Below are 25,625 nucleotides of genomic sequence, written 5' to 3'. Positions count from 1 at the left end.
CAGTTAAAATAGAACTCCAGAGCAAAAGGCTGACTTCCAGATGCAAAGGCACACAATCTCTCTAACCATTCTAGCTTGTTTGCTTAATATGTGACAAAATTAGAAAGAAGGCAATTTCTAGACCTGCAACTTAATTTCTCTTAAAGCAATGAATGTAAACTACAGACAATTTCACTATATGTACGCATAACCTACTACATTTCTACCATTTTGTGTTGTATGAGATGGCAGTAACAAGAAAAAAACAAATAAAAGTTTGATTTCTTTATAAAGACAGAAAACCTATTTTGTTTGGCCTTAATGCAGATTTTACTTAGGGAACATACTGGGCTTTTTTAGTATCAGTGGCTGGGAAACAAATACATTTAAGAGGGAAACTAAAATAAGAATGATAAATATTATAAACCATGCTTCTGCCCTCTATACACTTAAAGAGTGCTCTGTTCTGACACTTAAAGGTATTTCTATTATATCAAAACAGCTAATAACTGTTCTATTTTACATGAGAAAAATAAAAGACACATACCTAGAATCCAACTCCTTTCTTTTCTTGCTCAACAAAGAATGTTCCTTATTTGATTATGATCTTAGGCTAACTTGCAAAAGCATGTAGATGAGCAAAAAAATACTTTTACATATGGCAAGCTACAAACAGGAATGATATGTCACTATCAACACAAATACATGAAGGTAATACTTGGCTTCTCTATTATCTAGCTTGTTATGACAGAAGTTAAGTACCATTCTTTGGTAACTATTTTAAGAGGATTAAACTAGTTGCATTGATGATGTCCCACTTGAAGAATGTTGCTAAAATTATAATACAGACAGAACAATTAACATAAAGTGTTAAATTGTAAAATATAAAGACATTCTTATTTGATCAGAGTACAATTTTTCCTCTTTCCTTGTAAGAAAGAGAGGAAAATGGGTACTTAAATGCTTAGCATGTAGTAGTTAATAACATGAGTTGATGGGATAGAAAAGTTTAAGCCCTGGGACAGGAAATGATCTTCATAGGTTCATTTGGTTTTAAAAGAGTTACAACAGGGCCCCAGCGGCGTGGCCTAGCGGCTTAAGTCCTCGCCTTGAACACCCCGGGGATCCCATATGGGCACCGGTTCTAATCCCAGCAGCTCCACTTCCCATCCAGCTCCCTGCTTGGGGCCTGGGAAAGCAGTTGAGGACGGCCCAATGCACTGGGACACTGCACCCGCGTGGGAGACCTGGAAGAGGTTCCTGGTTCCCGGCATCGGATCGGCGCGCACCGGCCGTTGCGGCTCACTTGGGGAGTGAAACATCGGATGGAAGATCTTCCTCTCTGTCTCTCCTCCTCTCTGTATATCTGGCTGTAATAAAATAAATAAATCTTTAAAAAAAAAAAAAGAGTTACAACACAAAACGTACTTGTGAAGCTCAACTGTCACTAGGCCATGACTTCTTTCTCCAGGGCACTGTAATACTCTATTACGAGCAAGAAAAAATAGGGCATTTAATAAAGGAAAGGCAAATCAGAATATGGCTAAAATGTGTTAATGTAATGTGCTACACAAGTTAAAATATGTATCAAAACATGACTTATTATTATCTTGTAATAATGTGCATTAGAACGATATCACGTAAGGGTGTGCCACAAAGAATTGAAAAAGAACAAAAAATCATTGCCGTCTAAGAGTCCTACTTCTGGAGAAACAACTACACGTGTTAAAGTACGCACTGCAATTATGAACTTTAACCATGTTGGCTCTTGGGCACAGGTGACATTTCAATACAATTATATTGTTTGTAAGAATCACTTCTGAGCATTATATAAACATGAAACCAAATGGCATTTTGTAATTCTAAAATAACTATCTTGGACACAATTATCTTTATACTTTTATTTTATGGAAGAATAACAAAATGAAAAACCTCAAAAGGAAAAAGATTCCAAATAATCAAAATAAATAAGACATGAATGTATTACTAAGAAAGCGCCTTCGAAATTCTGTAAGAACATCATACATACTGCCATACAAACTGTTATACCAGTATGACTTATTTAAGGGATTACTTATAAATGTATGCAACATGCCTTACTGTAGAAGAAATATTTGATTCTATGTATTAATATTCTATTTTTAATCTTAATATTTATAAGTTATGTCACATTTGTAACTCAAACTCAAAGCACAAACCTTAACATTGCTTTTCCTCTGCCTACAGCTTTGCATCATACCCAACCTGACCCTAAGAGTCACAGGAAAACTGCTGTAGAACTGACCCTTAGTGCTGTAGACAGAACAGTTGCCCACAGTTTCCAAGATGCTCTTTCATTGGGTAACTAACCCTTTCATGGGGTAACTCATTACATCAGAGTCCAGGTTGAATACCCTAACCCTTAACCAACTGCTTACTGCAAACCAGCACTCAAGTCTTGGCACTCAAGTCTCTATTATGATGGAAGAAGACACAGGCTCTACACAAACAGGAGTAACACCTACTCCAAACAGCCAAGTTAGCACTACAAGAAGCAGCTCTAAATGAGTAGGAAGCAATTATTGACAATCCTAATTTTAAAACAAAGGTTAAATGCACCATAGTCTAATTTTAACATTAACTTATGCTATAAATTGACAATTTTGTTCTGATTTACTCAGAAACTTAGTTCTATAAAGGTGGACCTTGCCTATATAGTATTAAGCATTTCCCTGTATGAAGTGACTGTATCATGCTCTAAGAGCACAAGACAAACATTAACATCCTGCTGGCACCTTCCTGTGGTATTCTGAAAGCTTGATAACTGGCTAAATCTTATTTTCTTGGATGAGGCCGAGGACTCGTTCACTGCCTTGCAGCAGTGTCTTTGGCGTGAGCCCCCAGCATTGGGTCCGACCCGGCAGGGGCACCCCCCACAGCCGCCACACTGTGAGGAGCGGCAGTTGCCCCCGAATCCCAAGGCCCGAACCTAAATCTTATTTTCTTTAAACTGCAGAACCGTGGCCAGTGTCATGACATAGTAGGTTAAGCCTCCATGTGCTATGCACCAGCATTGCATATGGTACTGGTTCAAGTCCCAGCTGCTCTGCTTCCAATCTGGCTCTTTGCTAATGTGCCTGGAAAAGCAGTAGAAGATGGTTCAAGTGGGAGACCCAGAAGAAGCTCCAAGCTACTGGTTTTGGACTGGCCCAGCTCTGGTCATTGTGGCCATCTGAAGAGTGAAACAGTAGATGAAAGATCTTGCTCTGTCTTTGCTTCTCTCTTAAATATGGCTTTCAAATAGAAATAAATAAATCTTTAAAACAAAATAAAAAATTACAGAGCCATCTATCAACCACTTATGAGAATTATTCTATCAGCCACTTTTATTCGCATAATTGAATAATGCTTGTTCCTATTTTTTATACTAACATTTCTTAACGAATATTTGAAAATATTTTCAAAAGTGTACTCAGATATTTCACTAGGGCCTCCTGTCTCAGAACTGTTAACCTTAAAAAAAGCTAATAGTTGGTAGCAGTAAAGACATGGTTTGGGGTCCCACATCCCCTATCACAGTGCCTGGCTGGCTCTACTGCTGATTTGAGCTTCCTGTTAATATGCACTGTAGGAGGCAACTGGTGATGGCTCAAGAAAATGGGGACCTTTCATCTGTGTAGAAGACACAGCTCCAGCTCCTGGCAGCAGCCTGGTCCACCCCTAGCTGCTGCAGACATGCAGGAATGAACCAGCATTTGGGAAATCTGTCTGTTCCTCTGTCTCTCAAATAAATCAAATACATAAATACAATTTTTAAAAGCTATTGGTACTTAACACAAAGAGCACTCAGTCAAGAAACAACAACAAAAAAAGTTCAAACTAAACTTTGTTACACAATCAGCCTTGCTGATAGTTTAAGAGAAAAAAAAATCCACAACCCTGAATATACAATTTGTCTTTCTTCAAAACATTCAGATGTGAAAAAAAATCAGAATCTAGAATGCTTCCAAGTTGTCTACTTATTTTGGGTATTCAGAATACAAAAAATCTTCTGCCAGATAACAAAGATAATTATAAATGATGTATTTAAAGTGCTGTTTGCATATCTTTCAATGTGAATCTTAAGTTTCTTTTCAAAAATATAAAGTCAAGTTCCTAAGCATTCAGTGCTACATCTCTGAAAAACCAAGTATTGACTAAGTTAAATTTTCAGTACCTGACATTCGCCAAAGCAGAAACACTGTTACAAAAAGTGGAGAAACCAGAAAGTATCACAGTATCATCATATACTTATGCTCTTGACTCTGAGGTATCAATGCGTAATATGGTAGGAATGAACCCAACATCAGGAGACAGGCACTGTGAGCCCATGGAGCTGGCTCGTGCTGCCACCACCACCAGTGATTTGGTGCTGTGAAGGCACGACGTGCTGTTGGGGACCCCAAAGGCACATCAGGCTGAGCAGTCGATCCCATCCACACACAGCCCGATCCTGGTCCCCGGGCCTGTGGGTGAACAGGAGAGCCCTTTCTCGATCCACTTCTAAACAAAGAACTATGGTCGTCACCTTTCATGACAAGTTCAATCATTAGTAACAACAATAACTGCTTATCTTTAATATACCTTGCACTGCTAGAAGTTGCTCCTCTGTGGTCCAACGGGCATTAATTTTCTGATTTGACTACAAAATTAAAGAGAAGTTTCCTAATGAGGATATGAAGACAGACATTTTACCAAAGTGCTTATTTCTTTTTTAACTTTTCACCACATCACAGACATGAGATTACTAAAAGTCCAATTACGAAGATTTCATTTTCAGAAGGATTAAAAATATATATATCTGAGTTAGCTTTTACACCACAAAGACAATGAAATGGATATTGACTTGGAAGAGTAAACATCAGTATTTATGCTGACCACAGATTTTAAAACCTGAGAAAATCTGTAGCCCATTTTCTGACCACAACGTTCCTCTCACACACCACAGACAACGACTTTAACTTAATTTTAAACATTTAAGAGTATTTCCTTTAGAATGCATCTCCATATCTAATTTTTTTCTCTTTCAATTTCTGAAGCAAAGTGACCTGCTGATAATACATTTTTTTCTCCCAAAATCTACCAATGTTGTTGATAAGACCAATTCCCAGGCTTAGGATTTTATTATTATTATAGCACAATATCAAATACCTAAACAGATTTTATCAGTGTATACCAGTTGACCTAATAAACTTAAGGATGGGGCACAGGGGTACAGAAGTAAGTATGCCCACACTTAGAGGTTTGCGGAAGGAGTTGCCAAGAGGAAGTGGCTTTGTGCAATGCTGGGCTACACAAAAGGCTTCTACAGGACACAAATGTTCTGGGGAATGCCAAGTTTTACACCATGAGTGAAGAGGTAGAAGTAAACATTTGTGAAGAAGTAAAACCAAAAACTCAAAGTCAAAAAATATTTCATTAAAGAAAAAGGACAGAGTGAAGGAAGGAAAAATCTAAGCAAGAAATTGCTGAAGCCCAGATGAAATCAAAATTGGACAGAAAGGCAGGCAAGACGGTGGAAGGCAGATAAGTCTCAAGAGTAGGATTTTGGCAATGAGGCAAAGGAACAATAGTAACTAGGAGAAAAAAAGAAAGAAAATAGGAAAACAAAATTATGAGACACACTCAGAAATTAAAGAAAGTAGGCCAAAGTTTAAAATATTAACATGCATCTTCAGGAGATCCTCATCCCGTGTCCAAGTGCCTGTCTGACTTGGGGCTCTCGTCCCGGACCCGGCTTCTCACAGCACTGGGAGGCAAGCACTGAAGGTCTGTGTCATTGACTCCCGGTCACCCAGGAGGACCTGCTTGACTTGTCTGACTCTGGCAGGCTGTTGAAGCCGCTGGGAAGTGAACTAACAATAGTTCTTGTCTTTCAATCAGGCACAAATCTTCACAGTAGTTTTCACAATACAGAGCGAAAAAATAAAGGCTGATTGCAAGTTAATTTAAAATATGAAAATAAAATAGATGAAAATTAGTTCATCACAAGAGATGGGGGCTGGTGTTGTGGTGTGCTTGGGGAAGCTGTCGTTGGATAGGCCTGCATCCCTCATCCAAGCACCATTTTCAATCCTGGCTGGTTCACTTCTGATCTGGCTTCTTGTTAGGAAGGCAATGGAAAATGTCCCAAGTGCTTGGGCCTCCGCTACCCACATGGGAAACCAGGATGGAATTCTTGGCCCCTGGCTTTGGCCTGGCCCAGACCTGGCTGTGGCTGGCATTTGGGGAGTATACCAGCGCTTGAAAGACATGTCTGTCTGATGGAAGATTTCTCTGTTTCTTTCACTATGCTGCTTTGCCTTTCAAATAAATACATAACATCTCACAAAAAAAAAATCGTTCGGTTAGTATGCCTTATTTATTTATTTATTTTTGTTTTTGGTATACATTTTTTCATCATATACTGATATAAATCTTTGGGCTTTAAAATTTACAACATGGTCATAAAACTGGGAACTTCATTTTGAAGGTTTCAATATTCTCCTCGAATGATTCCTCTTTTACGCATCTGCCTATGAATTATCATCTTTTTTCTGCAACTCTTTACTCTGCCAGATAGACATCTGTAACAATTGTTTAGGTGACTGAACTTTCCATGCACTTTAACAGAGCTCATGAAGTTGTTCACATTGTGCAAAGCTTACTATTTCGTTTTAGTTTGTGCTGTACTTACATTGTATTAGCAAGAATGAAGAGAAGGTTATAGGGATGAGATTTAGGAAACAGCCAAAGCTAATCAGTCAGAGTTGGTGAACACAGCCTAACTTTATAATCATCAGTTTAACAGGCAATGTACTCTTGCTTGGAAACTTTCGCTTCTCAGGCATTCTTTGGATCAGGGGTGGGTAATGTCTGGCCTGTGGGTCTTATTGGTTCTGCCAAGGCAACCACAGATGGGATGTGAAATTCAAAAAAAATCTATATTAAGCTAGTTTTAAGTTAATAATTTTGTATGGCTCATGAATGGTGTTATAAATATCCAAATGGCCTTTGGCAGAAAAAATTCTAGTGAGTGTTCAGACACTGAGGAACTCCTACATGTCTAAATTGCAATATACTTATGTTACAGATTGTTCTGAGGATTAAACATAATTAATATGACGATATATTTAGTATATGTTTTTTAAAAAGTAGTACAGTGCTTAGGCAAACACAAAGTTGAATCTGAAAGGCAGAAATGGGATGGAGAAATAGTGCTAACGAAAAGGAAGTAAAAAAATGGAGGCGATAATGTGTGCTAAGAAAATTAAAAAAAGCTTCCCAGAAAGCCAGGAGGTTGGATAAACAAACAACTTCAATAAAAATTTCAAAGTACAGATATACTGGGAAATTTAAGATATTTCTGACGACAACAAGAAGACATTCTACGTGCAGGGAACAACACAATTTGCGCCAGGAAGCAGAAACAAACAAACCTGAAATCCTGGGAACACTTAAACTAAAAAAATGCAAGCAGGACTGCTTTTAGAAAGGTAGAAAAAAATCCGCAGTCTTGGTATGCTCACACCCAATCCAACAAAGCAGTAACTGTGCTTGTTTTGAGGGGGCCAGGGAGCAAGGCACATCATCAGAAGCAGAACAAGACCTTTAAGCCTGGACATCTGAGAAAAGAGACATTGTGAAGAACCTGGGAAGCTAATAAACGCTAATTTGGTAGATGCAGGAAGGCAAAACTAAGATGAATTTAATTTGGAACACACTGAGAATATGGAGTAAAGTAGGAAAGGAAGGGGAATTTGGGGATTCACTGAAGCCTAAAATACACTCATTGATTCAAACACATTCTTGAAGAGCCTGGGAAATTTTCATAAGGGGAAAATAAGAGAGCTGTATCTTACCAATGTAAGATTATAAAACAGGCCTATTCTTTTAAATGTTAGGGTTTTTGTTTTAAGATTTATTTATTTATATTGCAAAGTAAGATATACAGAGAGGAGGAGAGACAGAGAGGAAGATCTTCCCTCTGATGATTCACTCCCCAAGTGACCACAACAGCCGGTGCTGTGCCAATCCTAAGCCAGGAGCCAGGAACTTCCTCCAGGTCTCCCATATGGCTGCAGGGTCCCAATGCATTGGGCTGTCCTCAACTGCTTTCCCAGGCCACAAGCAGGGAGCTGGATGGGAAGTGGAGCAGCCGGGATTAGAACTGGCGCCCATATGGGATCCTGGCGTGTTCAAGGCGAGGACTTTTGCCGCTAGGCCACGCCACCAGGACCTAAATATTAGTTTTTAAAAATTATTCTTGAAATGTCTGCATAAAGGTAGCCATGGAGATAGGCACACAATGGCTGAATACATCCCCACAGCTAAGCAATACTTCCAGCACTGCAATGGACCACTGGTTTTACAGCTGGACTCCAAATAAAACTGTTTCTTTAAATTTAAGGGAATGTTGTAAAAAGACAGAAAGCAAGAAAGGAAGGAAGAAAGGAAGGAAGGAAGGGAAACAAATAAAGAGAGAGAAAAAAAGAAAGATCTAGATATATCTAGACATTAGAATTTCCTTCATCCCAAAGAGACACTTGTCCTTGAAAGCAGAGTGGCCTGAGTTCCCAGTCCCTGAGTGCTCACCTTAGGACACACAGCCCATAGATGGTACTCAGTAAGAACTGTCAGAACTACCACCCTTGCTATTAATATTGCTCACTCCGCCCAGCTGAATTCAATGTTTAGATTGAACTTCTGTCGTTTGAATGTACATGTGATGTGACTTCAGTACAGCAAAGTGATGAGGTTGTACATTTCCAAAAGAAATGAAATGAAATCTGAGGCAAAAAAAAAAAAACTTCAGAGAATACATGTATTTATGACCAGAAAGGAAAATTACTGCTGAAATGGTAATGTAAGTTACATAAAAAAAAAAAGCATTACCTCTTGAAAGTTGAAGAGAGAAGCAGTAATCCCCTGGCTCAACAGAGCAAAAGGAATTGGAAGTTACAAGTTGTGAAATTCAGACAAATTCACTGCTTCAATGGAAAATGTCAGAAGTAGAGTTGCAACTGTCAGTTTGTGTAACAGAATAGGGGCAATGGAAGAGGGTTAAGGCAGAAAGGGAAACAGGATCAAACTTTTAACAATACAGAATTTTTATAAGCTGATTTTTATAATATTTATTTTTATGAGATTGATTTAAAGAAAGGACAACTGGAATATACCTATCTATGAAAAACTGAACTGAACAGTAGTTGAAGTTGGATATGTGGTACTATCTATATAGTCTTCCATGGTAAGACCCAAACTGAAATGATATTGTTTTAACAAGGTGAAACAATGTAACATTAATAGAAAGGTCAAAAAGAGTCTTCTAGAACAAAGAATTTGGGAGATAGCATGACAGCTCTGTAGCACCAGCATATCATATGGGCACAGGATCCCATCCTGTCTGCTCCACTTTCCATCCAGCTCCCTGCTTGTGGCCTGGGAAAGCAGTGCAGGACAGTCCAAAGCCTTGAGACCCTGCACCCTTGTGGGAGACCAAGAGGCAGGTCCTGGCTCCTGACTTCGGATTGGTTCTGCTCTGTCTGTTACGGCCATCTGGAGACTTAATCACAGATGGAAGCTCTTTCAGACTCTCCTCTCTCTGTAAATTTGTCTTTCCAATAAAAATAAATATTAAGAGAAAAAGAGTTTGCTTGGCATTGCTAATGAATGTGGCATTTTATTTGTACTCTGTCTCAGATAAATTAATCTGTCTCCACATCTCTCCCAAATTTTTGGTGATAAATTCATACCACCTCTGAGCTGGAAATCAGAAAAGGTTTATCAAGTTAAAACTTCTACTCGGTGCTGAAAACTCTTCTAATATCTTTAATGAAAAAAGGATGCCATTCTACGTCACATGAAAACATGTATATATGGGAAATTCTTAGCTTCAAAAACACTCCTGGGGCCAACCCAGTGGCTCAACAGGCTAATCCTCCACCTGTAAGTGCTGGCATCCCATATGGGTGGCAGTTTGTGTCCCGGCTGCTCCACTTCCCATCCAGCTCATTGCTTATGGCCTGGGCAACGTGGAGGAGGTTCCTGGCTCCTGGCTTTGGAGTGGTTCGGATTTGGCCATTATGGCCATCTTAGGAAATGAGCCAGCAGATGGAAGATTTTTTTCTGTCTCTCATTCTCTGTCTGTGTAAATCTGTCTTTCCAATAAAAACCTTTATTTTTTTTAAAGGAAAAAAAGGTACTCCTATTTCATTTACAAATTTTCTTCCTTCCTGATCCCTTTCCCCCATCTATCTAGTATAGTTTTCCAAAACAAAGCAAAGCATGATAAAACACACCACAACCATCTCCAATGTTCTCATCTATTTTCAAGGAAACACACTATTTACTATTATGCAAATTTCTGTGGATTTATCACCTGGTACCACTTCCACAACTACTACCCAACCCTGCCCACAGCCCTTGGCCGTTCATCATCCACACACTGAGTCTGTTAGTACTTAGTTTCCCTAGCTTTAATTTAACCTGCTTCAGGCTACCAGCACATTTCTACAATCAAAAGTTTCCACTACATCCTTCCTATGTGGAAGACAGACTTCTTGGAGCTTCCACATTACTTCTCGTCACTGGTCCCTGCCCACTTACTCCTGTCACACTTATTCCTGTCCCTGCTCAATCTCATCAGCATTGATACACTATGCTCATCCCTTCTTTGCCTTTCTAAGTAGACAGTATGTCCTTGAGAAAAGATGACTTCAAACCACCCCTAATTCTTGCTCAGGAAATCCCTGCTGACTGTATTTTAGAATTGCTTTTAACTGTCCCCAGGGGACTTTTTTGAATGTGCAGCCTAACATTAAAGCTCTTATTCCCTCCATCTGGGATGTCCTGCCATTTTTTTTTTTTTTTTTAACTATTTGCAAAAAGTCCACTGATCCCTCAAACCTCAGATGTAGCAGCCCACTAAGAGGTCTTCCCTGATGATCTTAACTAAAATAAACAATGCCCATATGTTTCTTTGTAACACTCTGCGTACAAATCTATCTTTAAAATTGTCTTACAACACCTAGACTCTTCACTTTTGTTCTTTTTTTAAGCAGGTGCAAAAACAAACTTCATCTTTATGCTTTCTCCCTCCTCATAGCACTCCCCCAGTATCTAAAATAGCACCTGACATGAAATGGGTAATAAATGCTGGAAAGTGGAATGGACTTTCTTCACCAAATTATTCCCTAAACAAAAAATAACAAGTACAGCCAAATGATATATAAAGCTCTTCAGCAACTATTGATTTCCAGTGCAATTACCTCATATAGGTCTATTCAAACTATTCCAAAGATGATTATTATTTTTTGTTTAGGTATAATCTAACTTAAAGATACCAAGATGATTTTTTGGGCCTGGCACGGTGATCTAGTGGCTTAAGTCCTCACCTTGAACACGCCAGGATCCCATTTGGGTGCCAGATCTAAGCCTGGCAGCTCCACTTCCCATCCAGCTCTCTGCTCGTGGCCTGGGGAAACTGTCGAGGACGGCCCAATGCTTTGGGACCCTGCACCCATGTGGAAGACCTGGAGGAAGTTCCTGGCTCCTGGCTTTGGATTGGCACAGCACTGGCCGTTGCGGCAACTTGGGGAATGAATCATCAGACGGAAGATTTTTCTCTGTCTCTCCTCCTCTCTGTATATCTTACTTTGCAATATAAATAAATAAATCTTTAAAAAAAGATGATTTTTCAAGGTCTTTTTAAATTTTGTGATGCACTCTATTAAAACTGCTCTACTCCTGAAAGCAATAGCAATAGTAAGAAAAATATACACTGGGGAATCTTCTACATGATAAAAAAATACAAATTCTTCAAATCATGTGAGTTTAATTAATCACCCTAAAATAATACTAGAATTTCAATATACAGACAGTAATGTTAAGATTTGGGGCGGTTTAGGGCTGGCATTATGGTGCCATTTTGTGTCTCAGCTTCTTTGCTTTCAATACAGCTCCTTCTTAATGCTTGTAAGAAAGCAGAAGATAAACCAAGTACCTGTGCCCCTGCACCCAAGTGGGAGACATGGATGAAATTTCTGTTCCTAGTTTAGCCATTGTGGACATCTGGGGAATGAGCCAGCAGACAGAAGACTCTCTCTCCCTAACTCTGCTTTTCAAATAAATTAATTTCAAAAAGAAAGGTTTGGCGTTCACTTTTGTGGGGTAGGTTTGAGACCTGGCTCCTCCAGCCCTACTAAGGTTCCCAGGAAAGCCGTGGAAAATGGCCCAAGTGTGTGGGCCTTACATCCATTTTTGGGAGATCAGCAAGAAGCTTCTGGCTTCAGCTTGGCTCTTCCATGGCTATTAACAACCCATCTGGGGAGTAAGTCAGCGAATGGAGATCTCTTTCTGTCTCTTTGCCTTTCAAATAAATAAATCAATCTTGGGGAAAAAAAAGTGTGGGGGTGTTTTACAGCCAAAGTCCCATTATTTCTTGTGTGACCTGAAGAAATGAGTTAAGCTCTTTGGACTCTAGTTTCCTCATGTGAAAAAACAGCATCCACTTCCTCCGCTTGTACAGGTTTATAGACAGATCACATGAGTTGGTATTTATGAGGTTACAAAACACTAACATCCTATCTCATCTTCCTTTATACAATATTAATGAGGAATTATTCTACAATTTTATGGAAATTTTGAGTTTTCTGTTCCTTAAAGAATCCTGCAGCTTTTTTCTGTCAAATTGCCTGGATCTGGAGTCTTCATGTGAAAGAAAAATTTTAATTATTCTTCATTTTATTTAGGCTTTCTTTCGCATACAATTTTGATAAGACTATTTTCCTAGAAATTTTTATATTTTGTCAAAATTCTCCTACTAGTACAAAGTTCTTCCTAACTCCTATATTTTTAATATCTGCTGTGAATTTTTAAATTTATTTTTGAACTATAAATTATAGGCAATTTGTATTTTTTCTCTTACACATTTTAATGCATAAAAAATCTAAACAGCTTAAGCACAATGTTGAATTTGTTGCAATAGTAAAATAAGCTCACCTTTTGCATTACTACACTGCCCTTACATGTTCCTTGAATGCTCATCAGTTCACGGGCACCACAGCTTGACAGGCTAATCCTTCACGTGCAAGTGGTAGCATCCCCTAAGGTTGCTGGTTCATGTCCTGGCTGCTCCACTTCCCATCCAATTCCCTGCTTGTAGCCTGCAAAGGCTGCAGAGGATGGCCCAAGTCCTTGGGCCCCTGCACTCACATAGGAGAACCAGAGGAGGTTCCTGGCTCCTGGCTTTGCATCAGCTCGGCTCTGGCAATTGCAGCCATTGGGGAGTGAACCAGCGGATGGAAGATATTTCTCTCTGTCTCGCCTTTTCTATGTAAATCTGCCTTTCCAATAAAAAATAAATACATCTTTCAAAAAACATTAAAATAAAAAAGTAACTTTCATCATAATAAATTTTCCCTTCTAAAGCAGTTTAATGAAGAAACATAGTGAGATTTCTGTAGCTTTGCTCTCCTGCCTCCCACCCAGCTCCTCCGTAGACATTTCCGTCAATCTGTTAGTGGGGGAGGGGAGTCCTATTAGGACCTAATGAGACATTTTTATTATCACATACAAATCCAGGGTAGAAATAAGAACACAGGAATCTTAAAAAAGCTTCTTGATTGGACTTCATCAGCACTTAAGTATGCTTGCAGTTACATCACAAATATCAAAGTCTATTTAAGTTTCAGCTGAAATATAAGTTAGGTTTGAGAAAATGATTTATCAGTAGCTTGTTTTTAGTTTTTGATAGATAAAAGCATGTGAATTTAAGTTTACATACTAAAAACCCTAGTTGGAAACCCGAGCCAAAAGATGGCATACTAAAAACAAAAATTTCTGGAATATAATCCTTTCCTGTGTTGTTTCTTGCTATTTCTTCCAATTGACACAAGCACAGAAGTGCTTGGGGCAAGCCACTGCAGCCCCTGGAGAACACTGTGCACTCACTGATGACCCTGCACGGTCACATGATCTCCCTATCCACTTTGGCAGGAGTGACTAAAGACAAGAAAAAGAGTTTTACTTACATACAGAATTAGTCAAGCCTCAAAAGATTAATGATCTAAATCAGGGGAGGGGAACTTTTTTTCTGCCAAGGGCCATTTAGATATCACTTGAAGTCACCCAGAATCATCAACTTAGAAATTACTTTGTTATAGATTTATTAAAATTTGAGTCCCACCTGCAGTTGCCTTGGCAGGCCCACACCAAATGATTTTGCGGGCCTTATCAGGCCCACAAGACAGCTGTTCCCCACCCCTGATCTAAACAAAGAAAAAAAAATAGAGATGTAACAAATTATATCACAACTAGTAACATACTTGATCAAAAGAGTAGCTGAACACTGTACAACCTAATGAACAAAGTTTTTTTTATTCTGCACTTAATCCCATGTACTCTTCAACAACATACCTCAGGAGGTTTGAATTCTTCAATTCCACCTTCCATTTTCTGTTTAAGCGCACTGTTTACTTGCTTAGCATTCTGAACCTTCAACAAAATAATCCAAAGAGTGAATCAGATGAGAGACTTAGGTAAATCATTCTGGACTCAACAAATGAGAAAGATATATTCCAAAACTCTTTTAAATTTTATTTGAGGAAACTAAACTTACTTATCCCAAGATGTGATACACCACTCACTCAACCATTACACATATTAGCCGGCATTATATACACTTACTAAACTCATGGACACTGAGACTCTGTGAACATAATAAACCACAGTCTGCATACCTTTGAATAGTGTTTCTTATATCCAAAGACAACATTTACACCAACGGATTAAATTTCATTAACTGTTCTCATTACTATACATTTAAACTAAATAATAACCTATTAACATGGTGATGATGGTAGTTAATATTTCTTATATATTTATTATGCCTAAAATATCATTCTTAGTGCTTTATTTTCAAATATGCTTTGCACAGCCACTCGGTGCAGAAAGGACAATCAGTTCTGCTATAACACAATATATGTGTTCACAAAAGTAACTGATGCGAAGACTCAAATAAAAACCACAGGTCTTATGGGGCAAAAGATGATGAGACACAACATTCATACACTTTCACCAGTAAATATGTAAGAAAAAACAGGAAACTAAAACAAATATGAATGGGAGCACAATTTCACATATTCTAAATGGTTAATAAATCCACAGGTGCTATAAAAAGGTGATAATTTACCTTGTGCAACACCTGAAGGTTGCTTGTGGAACAAGACATCAAAATGGTTGCAGCTTGTGAGTTATTATAAGTGCCAGGAGGAAGGTTATTTGAAGACAGATGAAAGGTTTTATCACCACATGTGTGTGGTTCCTAATACACAATGCACTGATGTAGCTTGTGTATGATGCCTGAGGTAGGGGGTGGTGTGGTGTGGTGCAGTGTGGTGTGGTGTGGTGTGGTGTGTGTACACACACAAGTGTTGACACAGTTCAGCTGGATGTAATTTATTCCTGATTGTTCCTAGTGTATTAACCGCATTGGAACAAATTCCTATTTGCTTAAAGTTACAGTAGAACTTCTTTTTTTTTAAACTATTATAACCATTTTATAGATGAGGAACACAAGGTAAGAGATGTTAAGGAACTTTTCTAAAATCACAAAGAAAAGACAGGTTTAGACCACAGTATGCCAACTTAAATCATACTAATTTTTAAACTACTAGTAATACTGTCACTCTCCATTTGGAATATAAAGGGTCAGGATTATTTGTTTACATTTTTCCAAGTATGTTCTTTTCCCTTTGCGGATAAACAAAAAACTTAGTACATGAATTTAAAATTTTTCTTTTTACCAAAATCTTAAGAACACAAAAATCCAGGGTGGTTCAGAGGCAGTGAGGTGGCCATGTTAGAAAGACATACAGAAATGGAGAAATTAACAAGTTTGATAAATCCTAAAACAGCTAACAAACTTGGAAAGAAAAAGACTGGGACTAAGAGAATGAACACGCTGATATGTATTTAAAGGATTTACAGACCAAGGCTCAGAGACCAGGGCTAGTAAGGTATTCCAGGCAGAACATTTAGGAAGACAAGCATACATTATGGTGTGGCAAGAAGTTAAACTGGAATCAGACCAAGGAATTTGAGTTTTGCCTATAAACTGAAAAACTTAAAAGACTTTTTAAAGAGGCTTGAGCTATGGCATATCACGCTAATCCGCCACCTGTAGCACTGTCATCCCATATGGACACTGGCTTATTATGTTCCAGCTGGTCCACTCCCAACTCAGCTCACTGCTTATGACCTGCAAAAGAGTGAAGGATGGTGCATGTCTTTGGGACTCTGCACCCACGTTGGGGAACCAAGAGAAGCTCCTGGCTTCAGATTGGCTTAGCTCCCACCACTGCAGCCATATGGCGAGTTAATAGAGGGTGGAAGCTCTTTCTGACTCTCATCTCTGTAAAACTGCCTTTCAAATACAATATAGAAAAATAAAAATTAAAAAAAAAATCTATCTATCTATCTATCTATCTATCTATCTAAGCAATCTCTAGAGAGAATCTTCCATCATCTAGTTCACTCCACAAGTAGCTACAAAAACCAGGTATGGGTCAGGCTGAAGATAAGAACCAAACACTCTCTTGGGTATCTCACATGGGGGGCAGGGACTGAAGGTGCTGCCTTACTGGGTGCATAACCAGGAAGCTGCTTTGGAAACAGAGTAGCTGGGACTCAAATCAGAATCACAAGCAGAGACTTAACTCGCTGTGCCACGATGCTGGCCCCAATTTGAAAATGTTTAAAGCAAAGGAACAACATGATCATATTTGCTTTTTTGAAAGATACTTCCAATAGTACGATGCGGAGAACAGAATGGGGTGAAGAGGATGATTAGTAAGTCAGCCAGAAATACTGAATACTTAAGAAAACTTTCATTAACAAAATGAGACTAATGGAATGGTATGGTGGTACATACAAAATGGTTTAAGAAAAAATCTGGGGCCTGGCGTGATGGCTCAATTAGTTAAGTCTCCACTTCCAAGTTCTGGGATCACATAAGGGCACGGGTTAAAGTCCTGGCTGCTGCACTTTCCATCCAGCTCCCTGATTATGGCCTGGGAAAGCAGCGGAAGATGGTTCAAAGCTTTGGGATCCTGCACCTGCTTTGGAGACCTGGAAGAAGCTCCTGGATCGGCTCAATTCTGGCCGTTGCAGCCATATGGGGAGTGAACCATTAGATGGAAGATCTTTCTCTTGGTCTCTCCTTCTCTTTGTAAATCTGCCTTTCCAATAAAATAATTAAATCTGCGAGCTGGGCAGAGCAAGAAAAGCCAACATTTGCAAGACTGGCATCCCTTCTGGGTGCCAGTTCTTGTACTGGCTGCTCCATTTCCCATCCAGCAACCTGTGAAAAGCAACAGAAGATGGTCTAAGTGTTTGGGCCCCTGCCACTCATGTGAGAGGTCCAGAAGCTACTGGCTTTGGCCTGGCCCATCCCTGACTGCTGCAGCCATCTGAGTGGTGACCCAGCTAATAGAAAATCCCTCTTTCCTTATCTCCCTGTCTATTCCTTCTCTTTTTTAGTGCTGATCTTAAAAATAAATAAGTACTTTTTAAAAGTTTATTTATTTTTATTTGAAAGGCTCAGTTGCAGAGTGAGAAGGAGAGAGATTGTTTTACTTTCCAAACGGCCACAAGGGCTGGAGCTGGGCCAGTCTGAAGCCAGGAGCCTCCTCAGGCCATTAGCAGAGACGTGGATCAGAAGTGGAGCCACCAGCACTCAAACCAGTGGCCATATGACATGCTGGTGCTGCAGGTAGAGGGTCAGCCTGATATACCTAAGTAAGTAAATCTTTTAAATAATGTTTTAAAATTCATTCTGAATTAGGAAAACACTGAGGAATTTTAAGAGGCATATCATGGTCATATTTGCAGCTTACCATTATAAACTTAGAAGTAATATTACCACCTCATGTAAAAGTATAAGAACTTTGCAACAGTGTAATGTGGGAGCAAAATTCTCTAAATCATGTTCAATTTTTTTATTCCAATTATTTGCTCACATTGTCTTTCTAGTTCTTTTTTCTTCCCTAGAAATCATCCTGAAATAAACCTATGTTACCTTCCTTTGCTTCCTTTTTTTTTTAAGATTTATTTTATTTTTATTACAAAGTCAGATATACAGAGAGGAGGAGAAACAGAGAGAAAGATCTTCTGTCCAATGATTCACTCCCCAAGTGACCACAACAGCTGGAGCTGAGCTGATCCGAAGCCAGAAGCTCAGAACCTCTTTCAGGTCTCCCACGTGGGTGCAGGGTCCCAAGGCTTTGGGCTGTCCTCTACTGCTTTCCCAGGCCACAAGCAGGGAGCTGGAATGGGAAGCAGGGCTGCCAGGATTAGAACCAGTGCCCGTATGGGATCCCAGTGTGTGCAAGGCGAGGACTTTAGCCACTAGGCTACTGTGCCAGGTCTCCTTTGTTTCTTCTACACCACTTACTCTCTCCCCTTCCCAAGCTAATTTCTGTCCCAGCCCTACCACTGAAAACTTGATGGTAAGATTATTCATCAGTACTTCACCTGGACTAATGCTTCCCCCTGGGTTCTTGCTTCCCTCATTTCTAAGTTGTTTAATATAGTCAACTGGTTTCTTGGATTTTCTTTCCCTTGCCTCTTATAATGTCGGTCCCCCATAAGTTCATTCATATAGGGAAAATTCAAAGAGTTTGTGGAAAATTGGAATTAAAGGTAATTTTTTGTTTTAAAAAATGGAAATCTATAGTTTTTCATAATACATATTTCCCCCCAAATTTTTTGAAGACACCCAGAAGGGATGCCAGCATTGCAGATGGCGGCTTTTCCTCTATGCCACAATGTCAGTTCCCAGAATGTCAAATATCACAACATGATCTTCATATAAATCCTTATCTACCTCTACTGTACTCTGCTGAAGGCAAGTAAAAACTAACAAAGAGCTTTAAAATGCATGACCTTGACCAGACCAGCATTTTAAAAAATAGCATGGCAACTGCATACGACATGGGGCTAAACAGAAATAGACAAAAAGCATCAACAAGATAATTTCTGTCAGACAAAAGGTGATTAAGACCTAAACAAAGGTGTTAGGAAATTTCAGCTACTAAACTAATTTAACTCAGCTATCATTTAAGTTTACACATCATTGTAGGAGGGATAATCAGGAAGAGTATAGGAGAGCTGATTTTGATGTTTCAGTACACAAGGAACAGAGGACAAAGATCTTCTGGGGAAGATCCAGTTGGTAGCTGGAAGTATAAATAGGGGATTTGGAGAAATGACACAGTTTGAAAAATGACCCAGAAGTTGCTACATTATAGTATAGGACTGAAGGACTGATTGATCATGAAAATACAGTGTTAGAAGCTTGTCTTATTTGAAAAATAAGAAAAAACAATAATGAAAACTAAAATTAACCAAACCAAAGAGAGAGAGAGAAATAAAAAGACTAAGAAAAACAGACCAAAGACCCAATATTCATCCTCACATGGTTACCACATCAGGCACTGTTTAAAGCACTTACATGTTATCTTGTTTAATTCCTCCCAACAACTATATTATTATCCTCATTTTCAGATGAAGAAATGGGATGAAAAGTGAAACTGTTGCCCAATCGGTATACAAGGAGATGAGATACCCAAGTTTAGAACCTACAGGTTCACTGGCTCTAGGTCCTGACTGAACCACTAATTGATTCTGGTGACAATACTTTTAAAATATCATTGCCATTATTACTGATGATGATGTTGCTGAAGACAGCAGTCCATAATCACTATGTATTCAAAATTTGACAAACACTAAGAAATCAACCTACATCATTGTGAATAATTCCCAACAACCCACTAAAAAAGCTCTTTTAAAATTATTTTCTTCATTATATAGATAGAAAATTGAAGCCCAGTGGCTGGGTTTGTGGTATACTGGGCTAAATTGTTGCTTTCAGAGCTGACATCCCACAATTAGGTGCACATGCATTAGCTGTGAGTTGCTCCAGTTTTGATCCAACTCCCGGCTAATGCATGTGGGAAAGCACAGAGGATGGCTCAAGTGCTTGGGCCCCTGCACCCATGTGGGAGATTGTGAAGCAGCTCCTGGTTCCTGGCTTCCACAGCTTCCACCTATGCCAGCCCTGAACTAGCAGACTGAAAAATCTGTCTTTTCCTCTTTCTCTGTAACTCTGACTTGCAAACAAGTAAGTCTAAGAAAGAAAGAGGAAAAAAAAGAAAGAAGAAAATTTAAGTCTATAGAGTCTACACAATTTACCCTAGATTGCTAACAGGCAGCTACGTTGAAATTCAAATTTACAATAGGCATCCCATATATGACAATCAAGATAAACATTAAAAAATAAAACAATAAAAGGTGGCTGAGAAATTCCACAAGAACTAGGGTAAACATAGGTAAAGAGTGGAAAAGCAAAATGAGCAGAACTATTACAAACATTGTTGTTATAGAATACCTGACGTTTCAGAGAAATCAACTCCATGTCCAGTTGCCTCAGGATGGTGTTGGCTGCATTGGGACTACAGGACACGGCTACCACATCTTCCTGGGTTAGATACATGCCCTTGGGCGGACGGCACTTGGAACGCTGAGAATGGTGGCGATGTTGTAAACTTTGATACTCTCTCCTTCCCAGTCCGATCTTGCTGCTTTGTACAGGCTGTTCAGCATTACCCTGAGAGAATACAGGTAAAACAACAGGCCACTGTGTTGGTACACACGGATAAGCTGAAACAGTTTATTATAAGCAGATTAGCATCCTGTACAAGTACAAACACACAAATACAGAGAGAGAGAGAACTCTTCAGTTCAGGGGAAAAGTACACTATATGATGTGTCCCTGATTAATCCACGTACCCAAGCTTTCAGGCTCAGAGGATAATGAATAAATTAAAAAGTAAGTCAACTATTCCTACTTATTTCAAGATGGGATATGTTTTCCTTTGGCAATAAAGTGAGGGTGGGGAACTATTATCAAATACAAAGTTTTCTTCAAAAAGTAAAAAATAAAACAGGCACATTAGAAATTATGGTATGTGGCAGATTAGACAGCTGATAAATAAGATAACACTCTATCTTTAAAAAATACATTCTTTATTTTCATCTATTTGGAAGGGCAGAGAGAGAGGGAGACAGAGAAGGGAAGGAAGAGACGGATCTTCTATCTACTGGTTTACTCCCCAAACGCCCACAGCTGGAGCTGGACCAGGCCGAAGTCTGGAACTTAACACAAATCTCCCACAAGGCTTGCATGGCCCCTATCACCTGCCTCCCAGGATACACTAGTCAGAAGCTGTATTCAGAGCACAAGGACTTAACACTCAGGCACACCAAAGTTCACAAGTAGTGGCTTAACCTACTACACTATAACACCCACCCCCATTTTCACTATTGAAAGAATGGGAACTGTGATGCCAGTGTTTAAAAAGGGCAGATAATTAGTTTATCTCTGACATTCCTAAACTCCTGATCTATAAATAAAGTAAAATGTCCATTAAGAGGTTAAAGAAAAAAAGACAGATTAAAAAAAAAAATGTTAAAGGAAAGCTTAGATCACACTTTATACAGTGGTGTGTGCATGTAATAAGTTCAGCTGTTGAATAATGCCAGAGTATGGTTTGAAAAGTGGGCCAATAGAGAAGAGAGAGATCTTCCATCTGCTGATTCATTCCACAAATGTCCAGGAACAGTCAACACCGGGCCGAGCTGAAACCAGAAGCCAAGAATATCAGCCAGGTCTCCCACGTGGGTGATAGAGGCTCAAGGTCTCCAGCCATCATCTGTTGCTTCACAGGGTGTGCACTAGCACAAAGTTGGATCAGAAGTGGAGGTGAGTCTCAAACCCAGACATTTCCATACAGGAAACAGGAAAGCAGCAGATTAACCCACTATACCATAAAGTCTACCCCAGGCAAGTTCCAAAAAAGTGACCAGGAAATCTTAAATAGTGTATCATTAAAATGTGCAATATACAACAGCAGAGGATGACTTCAGTCCTTGGGCCCCTGCACCCACGTGGGTCTCCCACACGGTCCTAGCTTTGGATAGGCTCAGCTCCAGCTGTTGTGATCATATGGGGAGTATACCAGTGGATGGAGGATCTCTCTTTCTGTCTCTCCTTTCTGTAACTGCCTTTCAAATAAAAGCATATGTTACATATACATATGTATATGTTATATATGTATAAAATTCACAATATTTCTAAAATGTGATTTAAAATGCAATGTTTTATCCCTCTGAGATATGCATCCATTAGAAATTATGTCTACTAGGTTGAATATATTTAGCCATCTGATTTTTTTGAAAATGGGACTCTGAATAAAACTCCTGAAAACAACTGTAAAATGAAGCATAATTTACTCTGCTTAAAACACAGTTTCAAGCAACAAACAGTAGGTTTGAGGTTCACAGAAATTTCGGCCAGTATATCACTTCTAAAATTGTTGGATCAAATATTTTTTAAAGAATCCTTTAAAATTCATTACTAAATTGATAGGGAGATTCCTCAGAGGCCAGAAACAATGAGAAAGCATAATTTGGATATAAGTATGCAGCAGCTGGCATCAACCTAAAGCCAAGGCTTCAATGGACAACAGGTACAGGGCGCAGGGGAAAAAGCCACGGTCAGGTGGGAACTCCATCACTGCATGAAGCACAAACAACACCCCTGCTCTGCAAAGGGAGAGAACTGCTAAACTGAGTCACACATGTTTTACCCTTGGTTGGCGGAGAGGGAAGAAAAAAGTCTTTCCTGAGAATCTCTAACTATAGACCTACATCAACAGGTTTGAACCCAAAATCTTTATGATCTAACGTAAAAAACCCCAACCCAAAAATTCAAAATATTTGAAGTTAACAGTAGTTATAGACTTAGCAGAAACAAATCCAAACTGCTCTCTAGAAAAACACACTTAACACCTAGGCCTCAGAAAAGTGAATGACAGTTGTTGAAATGAACTTCCAGCAGGGGTTAAGGACATCCAGTCTGCACACCACAAGAGGCTGGCGGCATCATTTGGTCTAACCCTGTCAGGGCATGCACAAGTGGGCTCAAAAGTCAACAAATCTACAACAGGCTAGTGTGTAAGCTGATGACTTTGTATGGCCTGTAAATTGCTAATATAAATACTCAAATGGTCATTGGCAGAATAAAAGTTTGCCAATTCTGGATCTACAGGATATATTACAGGAAGAAGAGGAATTATTTTCAAAGAAAGGTCTAAGAATCAAGAAAGATGGGTAAGCAAAGTAAGTTAATATGTGAGCAAATATAAATAAATGCAGAATATGATTAATTATAAAATATATAAAACCTCCAAGGTATATACCAAAACCAGAAATACATAAAGAACTCAAACAAGTAGAGAGGGAAGAAACTGTATAAAAGATACATTCTTAATTCTAACCAGTCAGCCACTGAAGGAGAGGAAAATTAGAAAAACCACATCAAATAAAAGGTAGAAATAACAAAAACCAAAAAACCAAACAGATCAGTGATGATGGCCCATATAAATAGGTTAAAACTCTTCAAGGTAAATCCCAGCTATATCCTTATATGACACATATTTAAAATGTGAGGATGAAGAAATGTTAAAAGCAAAATCATAAAAATACGAATACTCAACAGAAGAAAGATGGTGGAACTACAGCATATAAGACAAAAGAATCTTTAAGGCAAAAGTCATTACAAGAGATGAGAAGGTCACTCAATTTGTTGGCAAGATATATGAATTCCAGTCTTGTATGCCTAAAAGTGTTACTCCTCAATAATTAATTGGTCTGAATAACTGATCTGATTTAAATGCCATAAAAACCAAGCTAAACAAGCAAGCAACTAAGTTGTAAAAATACAGATTTCAACCACAAGACTGACAGGTTTAACTTAACACATATAAAACCATGTGACCAACAGCATCTTATCCTGCTCAAGCATGTGTGTTAGAGCATTTACAAAATTTTCATATTCCAGGCTTGGAGGTTAAAACATGGCAGCCTATTATTTTTGCCATGAAAAGTAAGAGTCCACTTCCCCTTATCTAGATTTTGGAGCAATTTCAGTGATGAAACTAACAACATACAGAAGAAGTGACACTGAGTAATTCACAACATTGGGCCAGAAGCAGCTGGGTGGCTCCATTTAGATCCTGATTCCCTGGATGACTGATTCCTTGAGAGGAAATCAGCCGGCATGGTAAGAAGGTAGATTCCTCAGAGCCCATGAGGCTGGCCGTGTGGAATGACTCACTGATGCTAGCATCAACCACTAGCACTGCAACTGAGCCAGAAACTCAGTAACATCCTACCTAGTGCTGAAACACAAAAATCACTCTCTTTAAAGGTTTCACCTTGCCTCAGGTTACACACAGATTGCCAGGAGTGTGGAACAGGACCATCCTAGGATCCAGACAAGCTGAAAAACCACCAAACTGTGGAATGTGTCCTTGCAGCTCTCACATCCCACTATAAAATCAGAGTGACTCAGGCAATAAAGGATGGGTGAAGGATATCTAAACATCAAGAGTAGCAGAGCTGAGAGCTACACATGCATGGAAGCCTCACGTATGATAACGTAGACACTCAGGGACCAGGTAACAAAGAGGCAACCACTTCCACAAGAATAATAAACAATGGGTTTCATCTTACAATATGAACAAAACTTATTGTTAGATTAAGACCTTAAACACAAATCTTCAGGAACAATAGCTGGTGAGGATGTAGGGGAAAGGCACCCTAATCCAGTGTTGGTGGAAATGTAAAATAGTACAACCACTGTGGAATTCAGAGTGCTCAGACAGCTGACAACTGATCTGTCACATGATCCAGACATTTGCCTTTTGGGGATATAATCAAATAAAACTAAATCTGCATTCATGAGAGCAATCTGCAAACCTGTGTTTACAGCAGCACAATTTACAATAGCTATGACATGAGAACAACCCAGACGCCCATCAACAAAGGAATGGATAAAGAAACTCAACTACATTTACTCTATGGAATACTACTCAGCCATAAAAAAGAATCAAATCTTAAAAGAACAAATATCATGCTTTAAGATAGCTAATACACAAAGCACTATATATATTTATACATATACACATACATTAACTGCATAAGGGAAATTAGCACATCAGGAAGTAAAGATACTATACAGTATGCACCTCTACTCCCAAATGAAAGTAGTATTCCCAATGAAACTTATAAATATATCTTTACAATATGCTAGCAGGTTTTCTACTTTTTCCTATACTTATTATGTCATAACACATTTAAATATCAGAAAGTCAAGATAAAGTTTTCTTTACATTGTAATAAGTAATTTGCACTAAGGTCCTATACTACTGTGAAAACATGGAGACAAATAGCAGAAGGAGAAAATGGAGAGAGAGAAAGAAGAGGGATAAACCCCTATAATAATAATTTCAAAAAGAACTTAAATATAAAGGCCAGCACAGCGGCTCTTCAGGCTAATCCTCCAACTGCAGTGCCAGCATCCCATATGGGTGCAGATTTGAGTCCTGGCATTCAGTTTTGGAACCAACTCCCTGCTAATGGCCCGTGAAAGCAACTGAAGAAGGCCCAAGTCCTTGGGCTCTCCGGCACTCAGGTGGGAGACTGGAAGAAGCTCTTGTCTCCTGGCTTCAGACAGGCCCAGCTCT

General features: G+C 39.0%; 1 protein-coding gene across 16 annotated transcripts in view; it reads right to left on the bottom strand.

Moving 5' to 3' along the window:
- RCOR3 (REST corepressor 3) overlaps window positions 1-25,625 on the bottom strand; it is a 56,898-nt gene that overhangs the window by 6,112 nt on the left and 25,161 nt on the right. For 11 of the 16 annotated variants that reach the window (XR_009246168.1, XM_058669149.1, XM_004578672.3 and 8 more), the window contains 3 exons: window positions 20,426-20,644; window positions 14,395-14,472; window positions 4,582-4,639 (listed from right to left, as the gene is read on the bottom strand). Coding sequence is in view for 13 of the 16 variants with exons in the window: in XM_058669149.1 (XP_058525132.1) it covers window positions 4,582-4,639; window positions 14,395-14,472; window positions 20,426-20,644 (355 nt within the window). In the remaining 3 variants the exon portion in view is untranslated. Of the gene's footprint in view, window positions 1-1,407; window positions 1,465-4,581; window positions 4,640-14,394; window positions 14,473-20,425; window positions 20,645-25,625 lie in introns of all 16 variants that reach the window. The other 5 variants (XR_009246169.1, XM_012930052.2, XM_058669156.1 and 2 more) reach the window with 2 other exon arrangements.

The sequence above is a fragment of the Ochotona princeps genome, chromosome 10, assembly GCF_030435755.1.
Source record: "Ochotona princeps isolate mOchPri1 chromosome 10, mOchPri1.hap1, whole genome shotgun sequence".
In the NCBI taxonomy this organism is placed as follows: domain Eukaryota; kingdom Metazoa; phylum Chordata; class Mammalia; order Lagomorpha; family Ochotonidae; genus Ochotona; species Ochotona princeps.
This window is presented reverse-complemented; position numbering and strand designations above follow the sequence as displayed.